The following is a 19,509-nucleotide window of genomic DNA, read 5'->3' on the forward strand; positions in this document are numbered from 1 at the left end:
CATGTATTTTCATGATGGCGTATTTTAAATAGATGAATTAGACACCAATTTGCCTGGGACAGTTGGTTACCAACAACTAGCCTAATTACACGTTTGTCACCTTCGGCTTGTGGGTCATATCAGTCCCTCAAGAGTCTCCCAGGTGTTATCTGCGCCTCTTAAAACACTCAAACTAAATCAACAACCTTTTAACCAAGTGAACCATGACTCTGCTACTGCATAGCCTATTTGGTAAATCAAATTCAAATGGATTTCAGTGGAATATTTAAGTGTCACATGTCAAATTTTTCATGCTTATATAAATCAGAAGGTAAATCAGAGGTGTGACACTAACACAGTGTGTTTGTTCACCTGTAGCAAGAGAGATAATGTTGATGTCAGTGTAGTTAGCCTTGTGAGACTAACAACATGTTCCTGCTGTGAAACTCAGGGACCTATAATCTTTATTTTTCTTTTCTTATCATTAAATCCTGCTGGGAGTTCACAATGTTGAACAGCTTATAACCAATAGCGTGCCTCCTGCCCCACCTCCTCTTTCCTACCATTAAATTCATCACTGATCTCCTAAGTCTCAACAATCACGAACCTTCCAACAATCAATTCTCCCAGGACCAGAAAGATCCATCTCTCCATCCGTGCAGCAGGATGTTGTTACAGTTGTATTAGTGTGAGTGTGAGAGCGCTACTGCATGCATCCAGGGACCCAGGAGCCCTGACTTCTTGGCACTGCTTGCACCTCGGGCCACTGGTGGGACAGCACACACTCTCACCCGGGGGGCAGATGAGATCTCCATCACCGTATCCCATCTCTTCCTCTCATCATCATCAACACACACCCTTCACCCCAACCCCTCCCTCTTCCCCCTCTCGCTTTCTGAGGTGTCTGGTGACTCTGGCCCCTGTTATCTTGCCCCTCCCTTCATCGTAGAAGAGAGGAAGAGAGAGGGAGAAAGAGAGAGGCTGCAGCCCACCACCACTATGTCCCCTGAGGCCCCTTGCCTGCCTGCCTGCCTGCCCCTCCTGCTGCTCAGTACAGCTGTGGCTCAGCACCAGACCCTAACCAGCTGGGATCTCAAGCCTGCCAGAGAGCCAAGAGAAGAGCCACTGTGTGAGAAAGCTCCTTACCACTTTTCACTTGCTCTTCATTAGGTGAACCATAGAGACACTAACTCCAACTGCAACTGCCAAACCTCTCTGCTGGTCCTGAGAAGATCCTCTTTTGAGAATGGCTGTGGCAGAGGGCGCAGCTTCGTTGGCAGGACCCCTGGCCCTGGCACTGCCCCTTGTGCTCACCCTGTTCAGCCTGGCACCGGCACCCACTTTGGGAGGATGCCCATCAGCTTGCCGGTGCTCTTTCGCCATGCTGCAGTGCCTTGAGCTCGATGGTATCACTAGCATCCCGGCACTGGCGCCACAAGAGAGCGAGAACGTGACAGAGATGTGAGTATATTGCCTCTGTGTCACCTGCTCTGCATGTGCCTCTAAATAAGAATGAGTGTATCGGATACTTTGATTTTTGCCTTGCTTGATTGTTTGTGTTCAGCTTATCAATCTGGGTTTGTGTTGAATGTGTTCGAAGTGTTTCAGCGGCAGAGTTTTGCAAGTGGATTCATATCTGATCTGAGGTTTCATCTTAGGAAAACATTTTCTGATAGTTCGGGGTTTTGGTCCAATTTTTTAGAAGAGCATGTTCAGTCCAGTTGTTGAAGCAGCAATTGTAGAAATTACTCTACAGTCATTTGTAAGGTTTTCTGAATGAGTGATATAAAAGTAAAAGTCTCTGGTTAAAAAAAGATGGAGTAGCACCATATTGCCCAAAGTTGTGCTACTACAAAGTTGCTTTCCATTTTTTTTTTATTATGAACAAGTGCTTCTTTGTGTGTAAAGTTTCCTTTTCTCTTTGTTCAAAGTTGGATTGCAGATATGCCTTTGTTTGTTATTATTTAGTACAGTCAGATTCATGTTATAATTAAATCTGTGGTCCGTTTCCATAGCATGTAGAGCCTTTGTTCTCATCGTTGGCCAAATCAAGGTGCTGCTCTATAACCTTTATTTGTTTTGATGTGAAGTAAATCCACTGCTATTTGAGATGCATTAGCCTGGCAGTAATTCAGTCACTTTGGTTATTGGAAATCAATTGTAGAATGGTACTGACAATAACTGGCATAGAGTGATGGGAACTGAGGTCCTATCATGCAGTGTGTCTCAGTGTGGCCTCTGTGTCACAGAGAGCAGAGCAGGTGGAACCAAATGCAGGAGATGGCAGGCAGACTGGATCAAAAGCAAGTATGGAAACTCAACAGAGACTATGAGACAGAAACAGAAACTGAAAGCTGAACGTAAATACTAACTGAACTAAAGAGGAGAGAAAGTGCAGGTGGGGAGATGGGTGGAGAGGCTCAGGTGAGGGGAGTGAGGTGAGGAGATGATTGGATGGGGGAAACACTGAGGCCCTGTTCATACTGATACATTTTACTTTTAAAACACGTTTGCTATGTTTATGCCTAAGGTCCATACTACACCAGCATTTTCAAACCCCTGAAATGGAGATTATACCTGTAGTTATAGTGGAGATAGTTTGAAAACTCACTGCATTTTAGTCTGGATGGGCGGAAATAGATACTTTTGAAAATGATGACGCAGGAAATTTCAATAATAAATGCCAAGTGCAGCTTGATAGGTCTGACGCATGGACTGTGTGGATGTTTCCATGTACATCTGCTATTTTGGTGCATGTATGTGCAGCAGCACAAAGTGCAAATGGTCTGAGTGAAAGTGACTAAAGAGGTGGTGTGGTGGGGTGTGGTGATTATACTCTTAGCCAGTCACATCACTGCTGTCATACCTCTGAAACAGCTGTGCCAATCACAGTTAAACGTGACAAATGGAAAGCTTTCTTAAGGAAATGTCTGGGTGGTTCTAAACATCACGACATGCACACACATCAACACAAATCTGCACCCAAAGATTATGAAGTAATTTTTTTCATCAGTTATAATAATATACAATGATAGAAATAAAAGATAAAGATATGGGTAAAGCTTTTTATATATTTATATCAGACAGACAATATTTCAGCAATCATTCTAATGTATCTCACTTTGAACATGGTTGCATAGTTTAATAATTGATGTTACACTGCAGCAGTTGCACTGCAATGTCTTTCAAGGAGAAGCTACTTTTGTTTAAAAGAAAGTTTGAAAAGAGGTTGATGAGTTCTGCTAATCTGACATCGAGTATCAGGTTATAACTGACCAGTCTGATGGGAGCTACAGTGTGTGTGTGATTATACTGTTTCAACCTGGGGCATGAACTAGGAAGACTGAAAAAGTATTTATTGGCTGATGAGGTCTAAGTTATCTGACACAAATGTTGTCTTTATTATCATTAGAGCCAATTAAAATTGTGCTGATTATTTTTCTAGTAAAAGGCAATGTTTGGTTTTTATTTCCAGTTATCGTCACACAGTTTTCTCATATTATTCTTGTGTGTAAAATCATCCACACTGTGAGCTGTTACAATTAAAATGCTGCTAAAATGATCATCATTAGAAAGTTTGGAAAACTAAAATGTTTCCACTGACCTATAAAATATATACTGCCCTTCTACTTGTCACTTTATTGTAACTCAGGATGTTTGTCCATGTCGTGATCCTGTAGGAGTGGTGACTCTTTATTTCCACTGATTGGTCAGTGGGAGGTAGGCGTGTTGACAGGTGAACCTCTTCCATAGCAGTTCAGCACTAGTTACCATGGTGATGTACCCCTGTAAGAAGTGAACCACTGTTGTAGGAGTGAAAACCCCAGAGTTAAACCTGAAGTTACCTCGCTAACCCCAAATCCCTCTTCAGCGTACAAGCCCCAGGTGTCATCAGGTGATTTGATTAAGGTAAACACAGTGGACGGCTGTGTGTAAACATATCAGCCTTAACATGCTGCAGGAATGTTTTTTGTTTTCAAGCGCAGTAATCTGGACGGAGATTAGTTTTGAGACGGAGGTTGTTTTCATTTTAAAATGCTGTTTTAAAATAAAAAAGCATTAGCCTAGTATGGATGTAGCCTGAGAGCAGGGCAGGACTAAGGAGGCTTGATGCAGAGCAGGTGTGGAGGGAAAAGCAGGCTGGGGAATAGTAACTGAACACAGGACAGAAACGCTGAGTAAACACAAAACCAAAAAAAAACCCAGAAAACACAATGAGACAGGTGATGTTGCTATAAATTTAAATGTAGGTACAGCTGACATGAGATTAAGTAAAAGCAGTTATGTCTCAAAGTGTAAAGTGTAATTAAATGAACATAATGTAGAAAGCCAACTTCTTAACCTCCCCCCTTAGTCTGGAGGGAGGGGCATAAAGCCAGATGGACATTAAGGGTCTTCAAAAGATCTGAACTTCTCTAAGAAAACCTGACAACCCAAGTTTTGGTGTTTATTTTTGTTAAAAGCATGTCTCAGGTTTTTAATCTGCTCATCTAGTTGTGTTTTAAGTGCAATATTTGGCTCTTTTTTTTGTTAAAACCCATTGAAACTCATTCAAAAAATACATTCGATGTGTACTTTGATCAGTTATACAACCATTGTCACACCCAAGTAGTGTGAATACAGGTGCACACTGATCACACAAATAAGAGTCATCCTCCAATTAAACAAAAAATCCTAACATGGAAGTGTCAAAGTTCCTCTTCATACTTCAGTTAATACAACACTACGAATAGTGTGACCATTTCTGTCATCACAACACACATCACATTATGAGGTCATTTTATATATCATTTCAACAAAACACTTTTACTAACATATCTCTCTTTAAAACATATTTACTTCAGTGTGAAACCAAACATTCAGTATTTAACATCCATATAGAAACCTACCATACAACATATGTGTTTACTAAGGCTTAACAATTTTGAAAAAATATCTAATTGCAATTATTTTGACTGATATTGCAATTGTGACATGATTTGGGATGTTAGAGGAAATGATCATTTTTTCATAATATTTTCATTTTCGTTGAAGAACATATTAAAATGATTATGGGGTGATTTTTTTGGAGGGGGGATCTGAACCTGTAGGTCATGACGTGTAGGACAAGACGTCTCTGCAGCACCAAAATTGGGTTTTTTTCTAGATTTGTTTTGGGCTTTTTTTGCCTTTTAATTATACAGTAACTGGCAGAGAGGCCAACAGGAAACAAGGAGAGAGAGGGGAATAACCTGCAGCATAGGTCCCTGGCTGGATTCGAACCAGGGACGTTGCGATTACATGGCATGCGCTCCAACCACTTGACCACCAGTGCTTTTATTTCCAATGGAGACCCACATGCTGTGATCTGGGTTGCTGTAAAAAAAAAAAAAAAAAGAAGAAAAGTATTATTCATTTTTTGAAACTCAAATGTAAATTCCTCTCCTGATAAACGATCCGTTGACCTGCTTGCAACACTGAGGTTGTTCTGTCCTAACTGATGTTTCTTTGATGTGGTTCAACTGGTGCTCAAAAGAAGAAACAGAAAGCTGATGATGTTCACTTCACGCTGTGGTTTGGAGGCTACTTTAGTTTGATGCAGGTTGCTCTTTACAGCCATACACATCATTTTTTTTTGTCATCATATAGCTTGTGGACAGAAAATCAGCAGGAGAAATGTGTTTGAATTACACTCATCTAAGTTCAAAATGAAGCAATAATTTCAGTCAGCTACAGCACGTCTGTTATTTAACATTGGCTTTTTAAAACTTTGCATGGAAAAAAAAGAAGTAGAAACTGACCACCTGTGATTGAAAGCAGTCTGCTGTATTATTATACAACCCACCATCAACTCCAACATGGAAAACTAAATGTCACTCTCTGCACCACCACGCTGTTCTCTCTTTGTTCCTGTCCACGGATCTGAGCAATTAGTACTTGTTAAGAAGGAACTACATTTGTGAAAGCTGTTTCGGTGGAGCAAGTCAATTTCCTGCCGCTTTCTGCCTCTATTCACCTATACCCCACTCTCCTCCTTTCTCTTTTTGTCTCTCTTTACCCTCTCTCTCTCTCTTACCTCATAGGTATTTCAGTTAAACATGTTTCGTAGAGCTCAGGGTGAGGCTTGACATTCTCTGAACTGTTCAATCAATAAGTGAGCGGGCCTTTCTCTGGTTCTGTTTACCGCCGTGCTCTACATGCCAGCAAACAACAACACTTCGCTGTATTGGCAGTGCAAGGGAATATAGCCGATACGCTGAGCAAACAAGGGGCCATTAACTGTGGAACAGGGCCCAAGATTCATCATATGCTGAGTTATAAATTCAATTTTGCGAATTGCCAGTCAATGCCCCCAGCCGGGAACAATAGATGATATACAACCCACTTGGCTCAATCCAATAAGTAAGGGCGATGGGTGATCCTGGGCCCACCTGCCCTGTAATCACATTATTGCTGTGTGGGTCAATCAGACATGAATAAAAAGGGTTGTGTGTTGCAGTTGACAAACAGAGAAGTGGAAGGTTGAAACAGTGCCACATGCTGCAATTGGCTGTCATCAAGTAGAAATTACTGCAGGTATTTTTTTGGCATGTACTCTACACAGGAAGTACCACTGAAAAAACAACATAGTTCTATCTATCTATCTATCTATCTATCTATCTATCTATCTATCTATCTATCTATCTATCTATCTATCTATCTATCTATCTATCTATCTATCTATCTATCTATCTATCTATCTATCTATCTATCTATCTATGATGATGCACATTTTATGCTATAGAGAAATACAGTATTTCACTTTATTTCAAGATTTGTACTCCTACAAATTACTTTTTAGATTAAGACTTTAAACAGTATTCCTGTGATGTTTTTATAAAACATGATATATAGTTACAGATTGAACTACCCAACAGTAGTTAAAATGAGCTTCAGCTTCATCAGATGCAACATTAACTGCTTACATTTACACCTGCAACTAATGATTATTTTTTATTATTGATTATTTTTCAGATGAATCATTTGGTTCATAAAATATCAGAAAATAGTAAGAATGTATTTTTCTTTGCTTGCTTGTTTTGACTTACCAACAATCCAAAACCCAAAGCTATTTAGATTTATAATCACATATAACAAAAAAAACCTGCAAATCCTCACATTTGAAAAGTTAAACATGATTTATATTTTGTCTTAAAAATGTCTCGACGATTAACTGAACAAATGATAATAATAATGTTCCATTTATATAATGTGAATTCTTTTTACATTGTGGTATGAATACTTATACTGAAAGATACCAGCTCCAAATGCTTTAGGACATATTTAAAATGCTGTTTGGATAATAATAATTTGTGTCTTTGTGGTTTTTACACATAAAAAGTTCAGTTACTTCATTAAAACCTTAAAAATTACACTTCCTTCTTCCTCGTTGAAAAATCCAGAAATCGCAAATATATTATAATTTCAAAAGATGCATGAAGTCTCCTAGATCACTGCAAAGTTCATTCTCAGTGTTCCACGTTTCAGTCTCACATTTGTATAAGTTGTATACTGCCCCAAACTAGTTGCATTGTCACAAATCATGCATATAGGTAGTTACGCACCTTAAATGCAGAGCACTTTCCCCATTTAGCAGATGAATATGAAAACAGTCTTCTAGTTTCAAACTCTGCACATACATCATTCTGCACAGTGAAAGTCAAATGTCCAATTAAAGAAACAAGAAGAAAAACACTTTTTTTGAGTGAAGGGGGACTTTAAGTATCTGAATTTTTACCTCATTCTTCAGTTTTGAAATCCATAACAGGGAGTTTCCTGGAAGATATATTCTATATCTATCTGTCAAAAACACTAATTGAAACCCCAAACTGTTACTGTACTTTACTATTTTATGGTCATGTAGGTCCCTACTGAGTAAGAAGCTGATCTTAAAGGTATATCATGTAAGATTTTTCTATAGAACAATGTATAGACTTATACAAAAATAATCCCTCTCAATCGTCACTTACGACCCACTAGAAGTGCGTAGTGATGTATTTATCTGCAGGGACGCTCGTATTTTCTTATTATTATTTTGCTGTGTTCAGGTGGTTGCGTTTCTGGGTGTCCACCTTTTAAGTAGTGGGTGTGAATCTCCCAGCCTATAACAGCAGGCAGGGTGAGAAACTGGGACTAGTAGCATAGCGACCAGATTACATCGCTGTCTCCCGTTTCTCTCTTCTGCTCCCCTCTGCTCTCTGTCTCTGTGTCATGGATGTACAAAGAGCAGCGGGTCTGTGTGTCTGCTTGACCGAGGGCGGGGCTGAGCTACACACACAGAGCAGAGAGGCCACAGCAGACGAAGCCCTGCATTCACACAAAATCTGGCAATGCAACATCTTCTCACAGGGTTGTACAGAGGTGTGGGTGTATTTATTTGTGCGTTAGATCGTAGCTACCGTGAAACAATCAGAAAATAACGTTCTATTTAACCGATTCACTGCTTTGTTGCCAGCGCCACTTTCTCTCTTCATTCACTCTGAAGCCCTAACCCTAACCCTAACCCTAACCCTAACCCTAACCCTAACCCTAACCCTAACCCTGTCTCTCCACTCAGTCGTTGAGCCGGTGCCAACTTAAATGTTGTTATTGTACAAACACCAACCAACCAATACTGCAAAGTATACCTTTAAACCCTTATAAAAGATGGGTTCACCATTTTATGTCTGTCTTTAAACAACAGTCAGGAGCCCAAATGAACATTGAAATAGTTTTTTTCTTGCCACAATCATTACTCCTGTTCATACAGATTATGAACATCCCTTCTTAATACACTTACAATGTTAGTGATGGAGGACAAAATCCACAGTCCTCCTTCTGTGCAAAATGTATTTAAAAGTTTATAATACGAAGGTTCTGTCCAAATTAGTCAAATAAAGTTGATCTCTTATGGGGTTCCAGTCTTTTTAGTGCCAAATTTAGTGCCACTGTCTGAGGAAACAAAGAGGGAATTTGATGCTAAAAAGACTGCAAATGTGGCAGATATCCACATGACTAACTCAACTCTGAAGCCTCATTTAAGCTTCACACAAACTTTTAAATGACTGGATTTTGGCCCCTGTCCCTCATCTTTTGACACCTGAATGTTGTTTTAAGGACAGACTGAAGTTATCCTTTAATTTTTAAATCTAAGTTTAAAACATATTAGTATGAGCATGATCTCACAACAAGTTTAGTTCTCAGTGCACATACAATGAAAATGGACCTTTCAATGAAGTATGAGACATCTTGTAGCCAGCAGTTAAACTTTTGTATTGAAAAATATTAGCATATTCATAATTTCTTTTGTGTTTTTAAAGATGTTGAACTACATGATTCAGATCTTCTTTTTATGTGATAAAACACTTACATTTTGGGACCAAGTCCAAAAAACAATACATTTTACTAGATCTATTCAGAGAGGTTTTGAATTTGCTGTTGTATTAAATATTATTTATATATAATGGTTGGTTTACTTCTGAAGTGCATACAGTGACTATAACTATAATAAACTGTCCTGAAAGTATGTTTTCATGCTTAAAGTTCTGAGTTGATACACATATATATTTCATATCTGTTTGTCCATCTTCTTCTATTGTGTTTGCTTCAAGGCAATCTCCTCAATGTTGTTCTCATAATCTCTATTCATTATTATTATTATTTTTATTTGGTTCAATTTGGAGGACAGAAAAGCTTTATGAAGGATATTATGATGCGTGCAGGAAAGGGCCAAAAATAAAGATCTTTCTTAATCTAGTCGTCTTTTCAGAAAAGCTCATCAAGAAGCGTCCTCCTGAGATAAATGGAGAAAACATTCATATAAAGCACTGGAAGCAGTGGAGTGGAGGTGGAGAAGGGCAGAGAATAGGGTGGACAGTTTTCTCCAGAGAGATCCTTGGTAGGTCCGATCTATCCATCTATTCAGACTTCTCATAAAAAGAGCTGGTTGTCCTTGCGCTAAGTGCTGAATTGATAGCTCACTAGTTATTGGGAGGTAGCCTGTGTCTGGAAAAGTGGAAAATTACTCATTGAGAAGAATTTCCCATCAGCCTCGTCTGCCTGGCATCTCTCAAGGCATTCTTCTTTTTTTCCCCACATGAGCAGTAGATTAAGTCTTGATACAAGCTTTGTGGTTTGTTGGTCCCTGGACATCTCTGTCGGTTTTGTTATCACTTGTTAGTTAGTTTGGGGAATTTCAGGGAGGTCAGACACAGACGTGGGGTTTTATCCTATTTCTTGTTTTTTTCTTATTTTGTAGTTCAGCTCACACCACCTTGATTTCAGAACACACTCTCTTCTCATCCTCTCTCCTGTTGTTTCTCCCAAGTGTGAATAAAGATGCCAGTAAAAAAAGGGGTTAATGGTTTGAGTAATTACATGCTGAATATTGGCACAAAGGTTACGAGGGTGAATATAACTCAGTCTCTTCTGTTGCTGTCAGTGTTTAGTGAGGAATGCCATTGTTAATAGCCTGGTATTTGCTTTACATAATGCTGTATCATTACTATTATTATTATTATTATTATTATTATTATTAATTGAACATTTGCATATTTATACTCTTTATGAACATTTGGACATACCTAGTCAGTATTTTGTAACGGCTGTTTTCACTTCATTATAGACTTTACACATTTTGTCTTGTAATTTTACATTTTATATTATTTATGATTACTTGACTTTTGTGGTACTTGTATTTTCTCTTACTTTGTACATTTTCTTTCTTTTTTTTGGGTACATTTTCATTGTTTTGAATCACAACAAGAAGTACATTGTTTTGTTTCTGATTCTGACTGCTTTGCTATATTTTGAAAATCATTTCATGTGTGTGGTATTGCCCTTTTTAAAATGGCATTTCGGTATTTTTATTCCGTTTTTATCTGTCCAAAGTTGGAAATACCCTTAAGGCTAAGGGAATTAATTCGCTTGTTTGTTTTCTACTATTTTCATTCAGCATGGACTAAACTGAACACTAGCACAACAAAAGTCTAACACAATGTATGTATTTACCTTGTATCTCTCTCTCTTTCTTTCTCTTTCCCCTTTTTTCCAACCAGTTACATAGAAAACCAAGCGGGCCTGGAAAGCATTAGAGAAAATGATCTGGTTAGCTACAGGGAGCTGAAGAACCTGTAAGTAATTTTTTTCTAACAACTTAAAACAACTTACAGTGGACCAAAGATACTGCTCATATTCAATTGACATTGTTGTATTGTATTGTTTGTTCTATAAGTGCAATTCTCAATACAATATGTCATTCACAACTACACTGTGACCATCTTCTCTATAATGTACAACTAACCCTAACCTTAACCCTACAATAACTCCATACAGCCTTGTCAGAGTTGTCCATAATGTCTCCCGCTCAAGAACAACACAATACATTTACTTTATGGGTGGCTATTCAGACTATTCATATATGACTGAATGACGCCCATTTGTGATTGCTGAATATCCTGTTCATCCTACCATTAATGTGCTGCTGCAACAGCCTCATCTCTTCTGGGAAGGTTTTCCACAACATTGTAGAACCTGACTTCAGAGATTTGTTCCCACTCAGTCAATAGAGCATCCGTGACATCGGCCTCTGATGATTGGCAATAAGATCTGGCACACAGCCAGCGGTCCAGTTCATCCCAAAGGTTTAAGGGTGTGGTTGAGGTCAGATCATCCGTGCCAAACTGGGAAAACCATTTCTTTATCGACCTCCTTTTGGGCCTGAGGGGATTGACATGTTTAAAGGGTAGATTCACAATTATTCAAGTGTGTCTTAAAACAATATTCGGGTGCTCCTACAAACACTGAAACAGGTTTTGTTTGCTGTAATCAGTCCTCCACCATTAGAAGATCCTCTCCAAAATCCCCAGTCTAGTCTTAATAGTTTTTATATATATAGTTTTAATATATTTTTGCACAGAAGGATGGCTGTAGATTTTGAAGGGCTCCCTTCATAGCCAGTATAAAGAGGAGGAATGATTAAAGCAACAAAAATGTTTCCATGTTTTAGGACAGACATGAAATAGTGTGAACCTGTCTGTGTCAAAGATACTTTTTATTGAGCAGTTGAGTTCCTATATAGATGACAATGAGTTAGTTTTTGCAACTGTAAAGCACAGAAAACAGAACAGAAACATAAACTTAGAAGGAAATATCTGAGAAGAGTTAATCTCAACCCATCATCCTAACCCACCAAAGTTTGGGGAGTGACATGTCTAAATGGTAAAAGACCTTCTCCAAACTGTTGCCGAAGAGTGGAGGCATGCTACATCTAAAATATTATTGAATTCTTAGCATTAAGAGTCCATTTAACTGGAGCTGAGGGGGCTGACTCATCATGAAATCATGTTCAAACTTCAGCTTAACAAAACATTATAATGTGTCATTTCTGGAAACACAAACTGTGTTTTATTTCGGTGGTTTTATTGCGCTTTCTCCTCTCTCTCTCCAGCACTGTCACATCGTGCAAGCTAAGGTTCATCTCTGCCAATGCCTTCCTGTCCAACTCCAAGCTGCAGTATGTGTAAGTGTCTTTGTTTGTTACATGAGGATTGTCTTCCCCCTGTCATGTTTTGACCTGTGTGTGTGGGTCAGCCTATTTGTCGCTGTCAGTTAGTGCTCGTGTTGCACGTCACATGAGATGAGGGCTTCATGTCTCAAAATCACAGCTGCTCAGGTGCTTTAGTCATCCACAGAACTCGTACATTTATAGTTTACAGTATTAAAACTACTATAGATAAATTAGCTGTCAAATGATTTATGTTATAGTTGTTATATATATATATTTGAAACATTCTTATATCCAGCAGTCCATCCATAATAAATGCAAGCAAGTTTGGACAAATGTAACATACTTCAAGTCATTTTGGGATAGAAACAATTAGTTTCAATTAGAAAGTTATTTACAGTTTATAGTAATATAGGGTAATTGGTCAAAGCATTTCTTATACTGTATGTGGAATTGCGGCTTTTCTCTGTTTTATATCACTCTAAATTTAATACCTTTGGGTTTTGGATTGCTGGTCAAGCAAAACAGGACATCATCTTGGGCTCTAGGTAATTGTAGTTGCCATGCTTCACATTTTTATGACTGAACAATCAATGATTAATTGAAAAATTAACTTACACATCATCTGTTTGTGAAAATATTCTTTAGTTGCAGAGTCGCTGACAAAAAAACAACAACACAATTTAATTTTCTGCTAGTTGTTTCAAATATGTAGCTTACTGTATCATAGAAACATATCCCTTAGTCACCACCTACTTTTTTAAAATGATCCTCTATAAAACAAGGCAGCATTAAACCTTTTGACTATTTTCAAAATTGTATCCATCATGTCTCTCTTTGGTCTTTACATTTATGAACAGTTTGGTCTTACAGTCCAGGCCTGAAGATAAATAATACCATGAAGACTTATCTATTGGTACCATCAAATCAGTCTAATTATCACCAGCTGACCCTCACCGCAACCATCTTGTCCTCATGGTTTTACTGAGCGTGTGCGACATGTCCGATGTTTATCTGAAAGACAGGCAGGTTTTGTGGACCAGAGATTGGGGGGTGGGTGGATGGTGAGGTAGGCGCGGGCGAGCTCGAGAAATTGGAGAAGACATCCACCAGTCACCTTTTACTCGCTCACTTTGGCGGATTATCGACAACTGATGCATAATAAATACACTCCACTAAGGGTCCATTATCACATAATCAATATTTCACTGTGGGGGGAGAGGGTGGGCTGGGGTTGGGTGTAGTATAGGGGCTTCTGTGTGACAGATGTATTTCTGAGATTAAGAGGGACTGACTTTAACTAAACTAAGCAGTCAACAGGAAGGCTAAGTCAGCTTTCCTTCCTCTCCCGCTCTCGACTTCATCCACAAACCTCCTGGAGTTCAGCTGCCTTACACAAAAATACTTTGAGTTTTAAGAACAGCTAAAGGAGAATGACATGGTATTCCTGTCTCTACTGTCCCCCTGTGGGGCCGAGGAGGAATCGAACTGGTAATGGATAAGCCCCAATGGCTAGCCCATCTGACATGAACTTTTGGGAGCAAGGAAAACAAATATTTGAACCCTTGGCCCTACCAGATTGAATATATATTGGCTTCCATGTGCGCACTCTCCCCTGTGTGGCTTTTTTGTCATCTTCTGAGGGAGTTTTATTTACAGCTTGGTTCCTCTGCTCTCCAAAGATCATTTGAGAGCTGCTGTGATGATACTTTAGTGGCCTGAGAGGATTGACAGGGGGATATTTAGCATTTATCTAATAGCCTGACATACAGAATTTGAAGTAGGATATCATTATTCCCATGTTTGCATTTTCTCCATTTGCTCACAGTCACAATGCTAGCATGATGACATTAAGCAAGTATAATGTGATGTAAAGTCCACCATCTTTGTTGAGGATGCTAGCCTGGTAAAATTGCTAATTAGCACAAAAGACAAAGTTCAGATGAGACTGAAGGGAATTTGTCTTAATGGGGTATGTTCGTGTGTGTTGGTGGATGAATATGTGTATCAAATTTCATGGTTACCCATCCAACAGTTTACCCATTAATAAATGTGGAATCAAACTATGTATTCATGAGTTTTAAGGGGACGATTAATTGATCAATTAATGGGATTTTAAGGGGTAAAAAAGAAACCTCAAAATAGACCAAAAACCATAAAAACTACCCCTTAATTTATCTTAAAATGCCTTAATCAGGGATATATATATATTTATATTGTATTTTGGGGGGATTTTTGTTTCACAGTGGTTATTGAGACACTTCACACAAAAGCACATGCAGACTTCATGGTTATGAAGTCACTCTGTCGAGCCATCTGGCAAACTTTGACGTGTTGGTGGCGGTAGAGGAAAAGTCAGACATATATATCTGTACCAAATTTCATGTGAATCTACCCAAAAGATATTTCACTAAAAGTCAAATATATCACCTTGACTATTCTGCATGTTGTAAAAATGTCAAGGCAATCCATCCAGTATTTGTTGAGATATTTCCATCTGGAACAAAGTGGTTGAACTTGTATACTACATGAAAACTAAAAGTTTCTATAGTAAGTGACAAACTTTTCCTGCAAATGTAATTCTGTGGAGTATTTTAGTTTGTGTAGCCGTCTTTGTTGTGTCCTTCTTCCAAGAAATGTTTGTCACTCTGGACTAATCACCTAATGTACTGAACACTAAGCAGACACTGAGAGGTGTGCTGAAGGTGTTTGTGAATGTGGCTAGCTGTGTGAAATACTTGCCAAGGTAATTGATCAGAACCCATTTGGATGCATTAACGTTTTCCACAGAGAGTGATTCAAAGCAGGTACGCATTATTCTGAAAGTGAGCAATCAAATCACAGCGTGACTCAACTGCAGAACAGGACTGGACTGCAACAATGAAAAGAAAATGTTTTACTTGAATATTTTATTTATTTAGGCTGAAAGTGTTGTACTCTCTCAAAATAACACTTGAGCAGATGGTTGGATGGCAAGACATCAACTACATTGCCACGGTACAGTTGCCTCATTGTGTATATGAGGGAGTGAATCAACAAGTTTCAACAAATCTCTTTGTTCAGGGAGTTCCTTCCTTTAAGAAATGCTGCTTTTGTGCCACTTGTAAAGGTAAAATGTCGGCAAAGAAAACGTACCACATGTAAAAGCTTTCCTGAGCTCAGTACAGCGCAGGTTAAATTACTGTTGTTACATATAGCAAAGCAAGTCTTGTTGATTGTGCATTGTGTCTTCTCTTTTTGTCTCATAGGAATCTGGCATCAAACTATCTGGAACACATTTCCTGGAGGGTGTTTCATTCTCTGCCTCTGCTGAACCTGTGAGTTCTTCTAAATTCAGAATGGTGTTAATCATTTCATTAAAAAAGTATAAATTTCCATGAGGTCAGACTGGCCGTAAGGGAATAAACAATCTCACAATAGTCGATTCTCTCTTTTCTTTTTGGTAATAGATTCAAGAAGTTGTACCCGTTCAACCCTATTATATATTATTTTGAGTTTTAGGAGGAGGGAGTTACAGATTTTCTTCTCTAAGTCAAAGAAAGGATCAGAAGAAATTTAAACTTTAAAAAATAAAGTATTTAAACTAAGGGCATTTTGAAACCTGCATTGTTTAGTCCGGTTAAATTGGGCTCTGGTTCATCTTCCCCCCTTGGTATGATTCTTTTAGGCAGATCTGAACTAAGTGATCATACTCTGGTGAGGACCAAAACAACCCAGTTAATGAAGTTGTCTCATTCTGGTCACAAATGAATTCTTGAGCGCTTAATTTGTGGCGGGGAAGTGATCTGACCTCAATCTGACCAAACTACTAGGCGTACGGTGCAAGTTTGAGCTGAATGATTCCTGTAGCCAGGTTCACTTTGCATACTGGTATATGAATGATCAAAATCAAGAGTTGCTAGACTAACAATGAAGAACAATGAAGTACGTTACATTGATATTTGGTGAGAGGATTTTCTTCAGAAGCTTCTCTTAGTTTTACTGTTCTCAGTCTTGCTCCAGACACATACTTAGGTTGGTTGTGTGATGCATTTTGGTTCACTAGAGCACAACAGGTTTACCATTCACTGATTCATATCAGAGCAAATAATAGGTTTGAAAATGCCCTTAGTGACAAACTTCAACAAGTAGATCTGCAGCTTGGAGACTCTTTAGAAGAGATGATCTGTGCACGAGATTCAACACAAACCACTTTACAGACATCAGTGTTAAGGGTTCAGTGTTTATATATATATATACCAACCATACGTCTATATATATATATATATATATATATATAGACATATGGTTGGTCTGAATTTGGACAATCTAGGCCCAAAACTATACTATACTATAAACTATAATATACAAAACATACTTTGATATCCATATTTCATCACCAAATACTGCAGTTTTTTTCACCAAGGGCAAATATGTTTTTTTAACTTTAATTTAGGACATACCAGGGAGATATTTGCAGAGAGAAAGACATTATTAAGACATTATGATGTGCACTTACTTTAAGGTACAAAGATAGCAAGCTAAAACATTACAAAAGAAACTAAGTATAGTCTAAGTATTTGTTGGCCTTTCTGTGTTGTGTTTTTTATGGCAGCAACACTTTTTCACTGGTTTTGGCTCATTGAGGTTTTCAAAGATGAGGAAAAATGTCATAATTTTTTAAGATAGTCATGATAAATAAACGTATTTTCTCATTTCTCTATAAATATCGTATTTACAATGTTTGAATTTGCAGTCAATGATGTTTATTTTACACCTTATTTCTCAGGGTTTTGCGGGACAACCCTCTCGTTTGCTCATGTGACCTCCACTGGCTCCAGCAGTGGCAGCGTAGTGAACGCGGTGACCTGGACAACCAAATGTTGTTTTGTATCTCCAATGACCAGGAAGTACCCCTCAACTCTTTGGTGATAGATAACTGCAGTGAGTGTGGCTTTCGTTTTGATATTGTGAATTTATATATTGTTATTAGTCATTTATGTTTGCAAAAAGATGTGCAAAATGTGACATAAGGGATCAAAAGATGATTTATTAATATATAAAAAAATCTACTCCAGTAAAATTGTTTTGCCTATTGTTACTTCTTCAGTGTGCAGAATGATTTATGGGCAGAGTTCGACACTGAAAGGCTGTTTTCAAATCTTCTGAAGGGCGAAAGTTTCTCAGTGCTCACCTTAAATCTGACTTAAATGTGTTCACATACGAGCATGATTTATAACATCTTGAATCAGAATCAGAATCAGGTTTAGTGCCAAATAAGTTTTCACATACAGGGAATATGCTTTGGTCTGATGATGCATAACAATAAACACTGTGTGAGGACAAATCACAGGCAAGTAGTGAGAAATACAAGAAACATGTAGTGACAGATTAACAATAGAAGATGTGTAAAAACTGTTATAAGAATAAGTATGTTTTTAAAAAAATAATTGAGCTGTGCAGGTTTGTGCAAAAGTTAACAGTGTGAAGTACAATTAGTGAGGAGCCAGTATTCAACCTTCATAAATGTGATATGGAAACATGAAAACTTCAGCACACATAAACTGAAAATTGACCTTTTCCAGCCAAGTAAGAGACATCTTTTAAAGATTATAGATTTTTCAATGAGGTAGAAGGAATAGATAGAATTTAAAAATCTTATCCGACACAAATCAAAGTAAGTGTCGTTCTCATAGTGTACTGGAGTGTGATGAATATATGAAATGATGCAGCTCAATCCAATTGGCTTGAAATGGGAAGAAAAAAAGCATTTCTTGTCTGCATATACATGTCTAGAACAAGCAGGTGCAGTGAGCTGAGTAGGCCAAATCTCACTAATGACCCATTGCTGGGTTGTTGCTAAAATAAATGGTCATCATTGAATGCATTTCATTTTTCCAAGCAACTAAGATGAACCAAAGAAAGTGGGTCAGCGTTGTTGCTTTAATCTCATACATCTTGTTGCCAGGAAACATATAAGAGAGTTTTTGGCTCTGTGCTTTTTCTCTGAGCTGCTAAAAAAAGCTCATCTCTACAGTCATCACCATCACATTGGCAAACTGTGCTTATTGCTTTGCGCTCATGCTGTCTCCTCTGCTGTGCTCAGGTCTGCCTGAGGTAACTATTCTCCCCTCCAACAACAAGATTGAGCAAGGAGGCAACCTGACTTTTGAGTGTCATGTGACAGGAAGTCCCACTCCCGAAGTGAGATGGCGAACGAATGAGCTCTACTCTCGCTTCTCCACCGAGGTAATGGTTTGTAAAAATCATTAAACAATCATGATATGTAGCAAAAATAAATAAATCTATGTAATCATGTCATTGAAGCTCCAGCTCCAAGCAATCGCAAAAGTAGGATTTTAATTCAGAAGTTAAATGATAAGCTAGCCACTGAAATCCAGCTTTAAACAACTCTGTTTTTTTCAAACTCAACAACACTTTTCTCTGTTTTGTCTGACTTGGGAAAAAAAACCATCCCCACCCTCATGTCTTGCATATTTTGGTATTATTACAAGTTTAGTGTGGTGATATTCTGTATTTTTTCTTATTGTCAAAAAATCCATTGAAAGTACAAAAACCTCTTTATCCTACATTGCAAGTGTGACCAGATGCTGCTGTGCCATAAACCTCCATTTGGTCCATAAACTATTAAAAACATCAGTGAGTCACACCTTTGCACTGGATGACATGTTCCTTCACTTCCATTATCACAGCCACATCTTTTGACTCATACCAAACTCCTGTATAAAAACACACAATTTAAAATAAGCCTTGCAGTCAAGCAATATGGATGATATTTTAAAAATGAGGTAACATCAGGAGCCACTGTTAAATTCGGCACATACCTTGTAAGTAAATGTGGGCTTGTTTCAGTATAAATAACTTAATTAACTAATTAAAAAGTGATCCATCGCCATCACTTTTTTTTTTCAATGGAGTTTGGTGCAACGTTACCCACTTCTCTGCTGAAAAGTCCTTTGCTGAAAAGTCCTTTGGGGCTTCATTGTGGCCTCTCACACTTTGCTTTTTGGTCCTGCCTGGCGAATGCT

General features: G+C 38.2%; 2 protein-coding genes across 4 annotated transcripts in view; one reads left to right on the forward strand and one right to left on the reverse strand.

The window, feature by feature from the left end:
- ankmy2a (ankyrin repeat and MYND domain containing 2a) overlaps nucleotides 1-19,509 on the reverse strand; it is a 366,395-nt gene that overhangs the window by 57,460 nt on the left and 289,426 nt on the right. The window lies entirely within an intron of this gene.
- Nucleotides 1-19,509, forward strand: part of ntrk1 (neurotrophic tyrosine kinase, receptor, type 1) — a 38,425-nt gene that overhangs the window by 432 nt on the left and 18,484 nt on the right. For 2 of the 3 annotated variants that reach the window (XM_062421920.1, XM_062421922.1), the window contains exons 2-7: nucleotides 1,150-1,440; nucleotides 11,034-11,108; nucleotides 12,425-12,496; nucleotides 15,730-15,798; nucleotides 17,250-17,404; nucleotides 18,567-18,709. In XM_062421920.1, coding sequence (XP_062277904.1) covers nucleotides 1,226-1,440; nucleotides 11,034-11,108; nucleotides 12,425-12,496; nucleotides 15,730-15,798; nucleotides 17,250-17,404; nucleotides 18,567-18,709 — 729 coding nt within the window. In that variant the 5' untranslated portion in view covers nucleotides 1,150-1,225. Of the gene's footprint in view, nucleotides 1-497; nucleotides 1,441-11,033; nucleotides 11,109-12,424; nucleotides 12,497-15,729; nucleotides 15,799-17,249; nucleotides 17,405-18,566; nucleotides 18,710-19,509 lie in introns of all 3 variants that reach the window. The other variant, XM_062421919.1, reaches the window with a different exon arrangement.

Source organism: Scomber scombrus, chromosome 7 (assembly GCF_963691925.1).
Source record: "Scomber scombrus chromosome 7, fScoSco1.1, whole genome shotgun sequence".
NCBI lineage: Eukaryota > Metazoa > Chordata > Actinopteri > Scombriformes > Scombridae > Scomber > Scomber scombrus.